Source organism: Netta rufina, assembly GCF_964035555.1.
Source record: "Netta rufina genome assembly, chromosome: 2".
Lineage (NCBI taxonomy): Eukaryota > Metazoa > Chordata > Aves > Anseriformes > Anatidae > Netta > Netta rufina.
The window spans coordinates 10,599,370-10,607,617 of record NC_140124.1 but is presented as its reverse complement, the minus strand read 5'-3'; the positions used below and the strand labels follow the sequence as shown (position 1 = coordinate 10,607,617).

At 39.9% G+C, this 8,248-nt stretch overlaps 1 protein-coding gene across 1 annotated transcript in view; it reads left to right on the top strand.

Annotated features, from left to right (window-relative positions):
• Nucleotides 1-468: 468 nt before the first annotated feature.
• Nucleotides 469-8,248, top strand: part of VIPR2 (vasoactive intestinal peptide receptor 2) — a gene marked incomplete at both ends in the record, with an annotated part of 58,451 nt that continues 50,671 nt past the window's right edge. Inside the window, 2 exons of the mRNA XM_084306617.1 lie at nucleotides 469-516; nucleotides 3,353-3,455. Of these exons, the coding sequence (XP_084162743.1) occupies nucleotides 469-516; nucleotides 3,353-3,455 (151 nt within the window). The remainder of the gene's footprint in view (nucleotides 517-3,352; nucleotides 3,456-8,248) is intronic.

Sequence of the window (8,248 nt, the reverse complement as noted above, 5' to 3'; positions counted from 1 at the left end):
CCTCAAAAAGAAGCCTGAGGGGGCTTCTCGGGCTCCTGGAGGCTGGCAGCGAGGGGCGAGCGCTGCTCACAGCCCCACGGCGGCGCGGCAGCACCTGAGGGGCGGCGGGGGCGACCTGCACCTCATGGGGGGAGCGGCGGCGAGGGGGAGGAGGAGAAAAGGCAGCGGCGGAGAGGGGCTGAGGAGAGAAGCGTGAGGGAAGCGAGCCGGGGCGTAGAGGAGGAGCTGAGAAGAGACGGGCAGGGACTCGGCGGGGCCGGGAGCTGACGGCCGCCGGAGCGGGCGGCGGCGGGGGCAGGTGCGGGAGCTGCCTTCAGCCGCAGGGCGGCGGCCGCCCGCGGGGCGGGGGGCTCGGCTCGGCGGCCCCGGGCAGCGGCGGCCCCCGGGCCCTATGGTGCCGCGGCGGGACCCGGCTCCTGCTCGCCGCCTTCCGAGGGGGCAAGCGGAGCCCAACGGCGCTTGGCTGGCATGAGGAACCTGCCGATCCTCCTCCTCCTCTGCTGGAGCCTGGGACGGGTAAGTCACCCTGCGGCGGGAGAGCAACGCTCGCCCCTCGCTCCGCACCTCCAGCCCTGCCCCGCTCCTGTCCCGGAGCCGCCCGTGGCGGTTCCCTCGCAGTTTCCCCCCGTTCCCCCGAGGGGGCTCCGAGGCAGCCGTAGCAGGTGCGAGAGACCTTGGCTGGGCAAACTGTCTCCGGGCGGGAGATACGCGACTTGTCCCGCTGTAACTGCAGAACGGCGAGTGTCCCCCACTTCTCAACAGGGATTTGGGGCTCCTCAGCCCTGCCGGCACCCCGGCAGGTGGCGGTGCCGGGGGGACCCCGCGCCCCCAGCCGCTCCTCAAGGGCCGGGACGGCTCCGCCCCGGCCGAGCGGGGCTGAGGGGAGCGGGCGGCGGCGGCTGGGGCTTGTTCCCGGGGGTTGGGGCTTGTTCCCGGTTATTGAGGCTTGTTCCCGGGGGCTGTGGGTTGTTCACGGTTGTTTTTGTTATTTCGGCTGTCCCTGAAAACTGTTTCACCGAGAGTTTGCACAGACACAGCAGAGCATTGCCGTGGTACGGTCTGGAGGGTCATTAGCAATTGTAATACGTGCACGGTTAATTCCTCTGTGATATTAACATAAAAAAAAGCATTCAGAATATTGAAATAGTTTCTTTTAAGGTATCTTCCTTCCACATCTGTATATTTTTAAGTGTTTCTTCAGTTGTAAGAAACGTCAGTTTCTTTCAGTCTTTAAAAGTACAATGTTTCCAAAAACATGACCTCAAATAATAAAAATCTACCCTCTGAATCTAACCGCTTTGTTACTGTAAATTTAAAATCTGAGACCATTTCCAACAAGAGTTGGGAAAACATGCTGAAGGTAAATGTAAACTACTTGTCAAACGAAATGTTTTTGCCGACCGATTGCTATTCTGGGTGCCTTAAAGGTTGTTCAGCCACTAAGAATGCTGAGAGTCTCTTCAGCTGGATTTCCAAGTCCCTGTGTACCTTTATAATACACACTACAGTGCACACAGGTCAGTAATCACTACTTACAAAGAATAACCTACACTTGGTAAAGCAGAAGGAAAGACAGATACGCGTATCTGGCCGGCCCTGAAGGGTGGTGAGTGCCCTCAAAATTCACTTTGGGGTTCTTGATGTGTTTTGGGACACCATCAGTGCCACACAGTCTTGAGCCCTAAATCTTTTTAGCTGGGTGAAGTACATCTGAAGAAAACTGGGCTGTGTACTGGAACAAAGTATGTTACAGTTTGGCATGCATCCCGTGTTTGAAAAGTAATGTTGCCTTACCTTAGGGTACTACCAAATTTATGTTCTTGAAGTAATCTTCAATATTAGATCACCAGTAGTGATCTAATACTTACTAAGTACTTATTTTGTAAATTTCATTCAGGGCAGTAGCTGCTTTGATTTACTCCTCATTTATTTAACATTTCCATTAACTGGAATCCACCCTTCCAACACCCATTAATTCTCATACTTTTTGATGAGTAAGAGGCCTACAGTCAGCTAGTGAGTGCTTGCAATTGACAAAATTACATTTTTTTTTTAATTTTACAAAATCTGTTATGTGGAAGGAAAATGCAGTAAAAGTCATTATGTTTACATTTATTCTAATATTTTAGAAATAATTTTATTTCTATCTGGAAAGCACATAATGCATAACAATATGCTGTTATTTTCAGTTTAACTTTGAACTTTCTATGGTAACGGCTAGGAATCCTAATTTAAGTTAAGGATTTGTAAAAATTCCTTTAAAAAAAATACCTGTCCAGAAAGCTTATAATTTAAGTAGTCAAAATATGGGGAGTGGAAGTAAGGTTCTGTTTTCATAGATGATGAAATGACAAACTTTGAGGAGAAGAGACAGATTTCTGGAGTTTCTGTAGCATCTCCTGCTGTTATCTTACGGTTAAGCTATGCTATGCTTATGGTTATCATGGTGTATTTTTAAAAGCTGTGCAACTGGCTTGCCCACAGGGAGCCTGTGGAATAACCAGGCTGTCAGTCCTAACTCCGAATTCCAGGTTCCCAATCACAGCTTCGTTAAGTATTGCAATTTTGAAAAATAGTGTCTGAAGAACCAGAGACTATTAGCAGATCCTGCTATTAAATGTCTCCCAGAAAAAATAAGAGACTTTTCTTTGTAACTTAAAGCGTGAGAATGACTGAAGAACAGCATATTCATGTTTTATTTCATTATGATCTCTGTGAATCCCACTGATATCAGTACAGCTTCCTAGTGTCTTGTTTCTCTCCCCATCTATATCCCTGTCTCTTCCCATGGACATAAGTAAATGGGGGCAGGGCCGTAAGTGAGTTAAGGCAATATTGTGTTCATTTAAATTTTTTATTTTTTTTTTTTCTCCTGTGTAGGACTTGCTTGAATCAAATAATCATGTTCTGAGGCCTTCATGATATAAAATATACATGGTGGAAAAGGGATGAAAATCAAAATTTACCATGTCAAAGATAATGCAGTTTGATTTGTTTTTATGTTCTGTGTTTACTTTGTTGCTTCAGTTTAACTCATTGTTTTCTTGGAGGAAGAAAGTATTGGCAAATGCACTACAAAGTTAAATATTTTCTTGTAAATGAAAGTTAGCCTTAGAATGCTGCAGGCAGGAATTAGTGTATGCTCTAGTGCATTATTTTAACCTTTTGTTTTGAAAAGTCAGTGCGTGAGAAGCTAAAATGGGCACCGTTTGTGTGCATAAAATGTTGAGCACATACTTAGGCAAAAATAGTATCAGTTTAACTTGTGGATTTTGTTATTGGTAGTTGGATCCTTTATAAAGCATTTTAATTCATGTCTCAAGACTCTGGCCCATTTGTTAATTTGACACAGGTGAATGGTGTCCATCCAGAATGCAGATTTCAGTTGGAGATTCACAAGGAGGAAACAAGGTGCATGGAACTTCTAAAGAATGCCAAACCAGTGGACTACAAAGGTAAGAAAAGACGAGCTGTAATGTTGAGACAACTGAGTACTGAGGTTTTTTTCCCTTTACCTTCTTTGCTAGCTCAATTGCAGTTGTCATATTTCTTTGTATTGTGCTTATAATTTCTATGTATTTTAAAATGCATTTAAAAAAAAAAAAAAAGCTTTAAAAAGCTTTTTGCCTTAAAATTACAGCCACAGCAAACATGTGGTGAGAGGTGTGCTGGGCTAGGCATGCTAGATGGGAGAAAATTTGCACTGATGTTTTAGGCTGTTGCTGCTACTATTTTTCACAGGCAGAGAAGCTGCAGAGTGGTGATGATAGGACCAGCAGAAAGAGCAAATCTGAGAAAAGTTGAAAGCCTTGGATCCAAGTGTCTCACTCCAAGTGTCTTACTGGTTGAAAGTAAAATACTTGTGGCAGGAATGATCACTGAGCAATGTTTTAGACATGAGATCAGATTCACCTGCATAAGGCCACAGTCATGCAAAGGAAAAATTGCACACTAGTGTTACATTCAGAAAATGAATTTACTCTGTTACTGTAGCATTTTTATCTTCTGTCTAGACAGAAAGAAATATACAGATGCAGATATAGCTGACAGGAATTTGACAGAGGAAAAAAAAAAAGAAGAGGAGAATGTATGTATATATATATGTATTATTTTTTTTTAATTTTATTTTAAATTTTCCTAGATTTCCCTGCTACAGTTTCATGTGAGTACAATATAATCTTATCAAAAACAAACAAACAGAGAAGTATGACAGTTTTCTTTTAAGCTGGTGCTGTGGATAAAGCCATTTGTTCAGCAAGCAAAATGTAAAGGTGACAGATAAATCCAGCCAGAAAATGAAAAGCAAATCTGTAACATTAATGTAGGATGCCAGGAACTTGGTTAAGTTGGGCTTTTTAGGAAAGTTGGAATCTGTATTTATTACATTTGTGTATTAGTGTTTTTATTTGTTTGTTTGTTTTGTTTTAACTGCCAAATGTACTAATGTTTTGTAATTAGTTATATTTTGTAAGCCATATGCCAGAACTTGTGAGCAGACAGCAGTCTCTATGTCCCTCCCAGTGAAAAGGTAAAAGTGCTTCTTGGAGTGCTTCATTTGTATACATTACTTGCCCAACACTCCTCTGGTAACATGTAGAATATTGAAGGAAAGGTGGATTCTCAGTGAGATGTACAAAAAATGGAAGGAAAATTTAGACCTAAGGGCACATTTTGGGATTCAGAAGAAAATTTTGATTCTTACAGAGTAATGTCACATCTGAAACTAATCACTAACTTTCTGTTGTCAAATGTTTTTCAAGTGGTTGGAAGGATTTCACTTCAAATTAGTTGAAATGTCTCATTGGTGTCCTGAATTTTGCTGTTGTAGTGCCGTTACATATCATCTCAGATTGGTTCCTTGCAAGACTGCAAGTGCAGTATTTTTTCCTTGGCTGAATTAAGTGATATGTAGTATATTTGCTTTTCCATAATCTATCCATTTTGAATAGTCTCTGAAGATGATTGTGATACCTCAAGGACCTGTCATCTGCAGTGCCCTTTGAGCATAAACACAAGTCCCAAATCATAATCCCTTCTCCACCTCTTTTCTTGATTTGAATTTGTAAATCCCTCAGTGCACATTCTAATAACAATCTGTATACAATGATTAAAAGGATCATCATCGGTTTGTATTTTACTATCATTTCTCATTTTGATTAATCCAGATCAGTAATTAGAAAAATTATAATAACAGTGATTCTCTTCCAAGCAAATTCTTAATGGAATAATTTATTTACATTTAGATTTTTTTATTTATATGAGTGATAAGAGAGATGTCTGTTACATAGATAATACCAGTGTGAAGCCATATGGAGAAATAATTACTAGCCTAGCTTAATGAATTAAATTATGAATTAGTAAATTCGCTATTAGCTATTACCAGGTTTTGAAAGTGAAGTTTTCTTCAAGATGCATTTTTGTGATCCAGATGCTGGGCTGCTCTAAGGATATCCTTGTCATGCATGCCAGTTTTATTTTGGGTTTCCTTGGTGAAGAGGTTTTCTGGCAATATTTCCTTCAAAGCCTCTTCTCACTGGAAGAGTGGGGTTTCCTGAAGACAAAATGGTGTGTAAGAACTTTATAACCTGGAAGTAGACGGTATCTTTGATGCTGTTGATTTAGCCGTGTGGGTAGAGATAAAAGAGCAGTGGAAGAATTTATGAATTTAACTGAATGCCTGACTGAAACAAATGGAATATTCCATTTTGTAGGAGACTGTAATAAAGCCTGTATGGTAATAAACTTTATGTTTAATGTTACAGGAGAATTTATCCTATGCTTCATGTTATAGATACCTTTACCAACAACCTGTCCAGAAGAGCCTGTGTTAAAAATATTTTTACTAAAATATTAATGTGTCCTTATTTTCCAAATAAAATCTCTGAATTCATACTAAGATATAAGGAGTATTTTGAACAGAGACATGCAGATTTTCACAGCAATACTCTGGCTGCTAATAAAGAAGAGTTACTAATGAAAATTGGCAAGCTGGAACTAGCACAAGCTCTAGCTGCATACCTAAAACTTGTATTGCTCTTGAAACATAATTCATTACAATAAATCCACAAAACCCACTTCACTTTTTCCTGAACAGGAAAGACAGTTATACAACCCTTGTCACACTTTTCTGACTTCAGTATATGATACCTGCCTCACAAAAGTTACAGTGAAATCCAAGATCCTGTCTAGAATTTGGAAATGCAGGTTCACTGAAGGCATTATCAAAATCAGTGGGAATTTTTCCATTAACTTCTTGAGAACCCATGAAGCCTTCACATCTGTGTAACATGCTCCAGAATTTGACTGTCATACGCAGTTAATGAGTTTTGGATGGTTCATAGGACTAGGACAGGCAGTTTGTCCCTTTGGCCTAAATAGCAACTACATGTGGAATACTGTATGTGTACTAATACTTCGCATCTATGTGCTAGGAATACATAAAAGAAAGATTTAATGATGACTGTGGTTTTTTTTTTTTTTTTTTTTTTTTTTTTTTTTTTTTTAATGCCATAAAACGTTATAGTCATCATGAGCTGCTTTATAAAGTGCTGAAGAGTTACTTCACTGCATAATTTCCGTAGTGTGCCTAAAATGATTGGTGATGAAGTCCATGGAGGACCTGCTTGTTTCATGGTTTAATAAAGCAATAGTGGGTTTTGCAAGGAAACACTGTATAAATACTCTGTAAACATCCTCTGAACAATGTTAAGGATATATTAAAAGCACATGACTTTCTCATTTGCACCCTTTGGGGGAATTTCAGGCATTAGCCTTACTTCCGTAGTGGAGAGTATTACACTCCATTTAAGGAAAAAGACACTCTCCAAGGATCCATGGCAGTGCCTTCGTTTGTGTAGTGATCGTGATCTTAGCAAATCTAGTTGTTTATTTTATGTAGACAGCATTAGCTTCCATCCACATTTGTTTTCTCCTTCTATAATTTGACATGAAAGGTATGGATGCACCTGAGCTTGAAGCCTAAGAGACCTCTGGCTGTTGCTGTCCTGCTTTTGAAGGGCAGAATAATTCCATTCTAAGTTGCCCGTAACTTATGGGCTTTGAGGTTCATATGAGAAAACACTATTTCATATTTTACATTCTACCCATGACTTATGTTCTCACATACACACACAAAAAAAGATCTCAATACAAATGATTACAAATGCACAAAAATACTTTGCCAGTTTCTGTCTTTGCTCAGTATTTATAATTTTACCTTTATAGAACAATTGATTAATTTCTGTTCACCTTTAAATGAAAAGTGAAATCTTATAATCAACAATGTTGAAACTCAGTTATTAGGCTTTATGAAAGGGTTTTACAATAAAAAGTTCTAAAATGATTTCAGTATGAACAAATGAAGTCAATTAAAAAAATATATAAAGCATTTTGGCTTGAGTGGCTACACAGTTAAATAAATCTTTTCATTTCTTTCTTTCCAAAATGTTTTTTTGTGAGACCCATATGCCAGACAATGTATTTATTTTTACATATGACATCTTAACTTTGGGGAAAGGATGTAGATGGAAAGAAAAATGTCTTTGGAAAGAATTTCATAAACCTTTCAAAGAGCAGCTTCTTAATGCCCCTAGTAATGGGAAATTAAAATGGACAGGACTACCAAAATGATATGTTCACTTATTCATACATTTAACGCAAGAGGAAGCAATGTTACTTTATAATCTAATCTCCTGAATTACACTGCCAGAATTTCCCTCAGTGATTGCAGCACCAAATTTCTCTGAAGGCTGTTCACAATAATGGGATTCAAATATTGGTTGAAAAATTCGTTTGTCTAACAAATCTCTGCCGTTAAGGTTATTTCTACAGTTAGGTGCCTATCGTGTATTCCAAACCCACACATACACACACATACATACGTCTGAAGGACTAACTGTGAGTGTAAGTATACCAGCCTGAAGATCACTTTCTCCTCCACATCAGCAAATAAGAGATGTACACAAAGCTGTATGAGGTCTTTCTTCTGCTGCATGAAAAGGAACCTCCTCAAGGTTCCCTCTTTCTTAATCCTCCCAATCTCATCAAGGTCTTTAATCAGTTAATGTTTTTTTTTTTTTTTTTTTTTGCAGCTGTTCTCTCTGTAAGATGAGTCAATAGTTTAAACTGCAGCACTGCTTAGAGTTATCTGAGGTGGCATTAAAAGTGGAGTTTAAAGATAGAGGGACCAAGGAACTTCCTTTCACACAGCACCAGTAAGCTCTTGTCAGGACAACTTTTATGAGCTGTG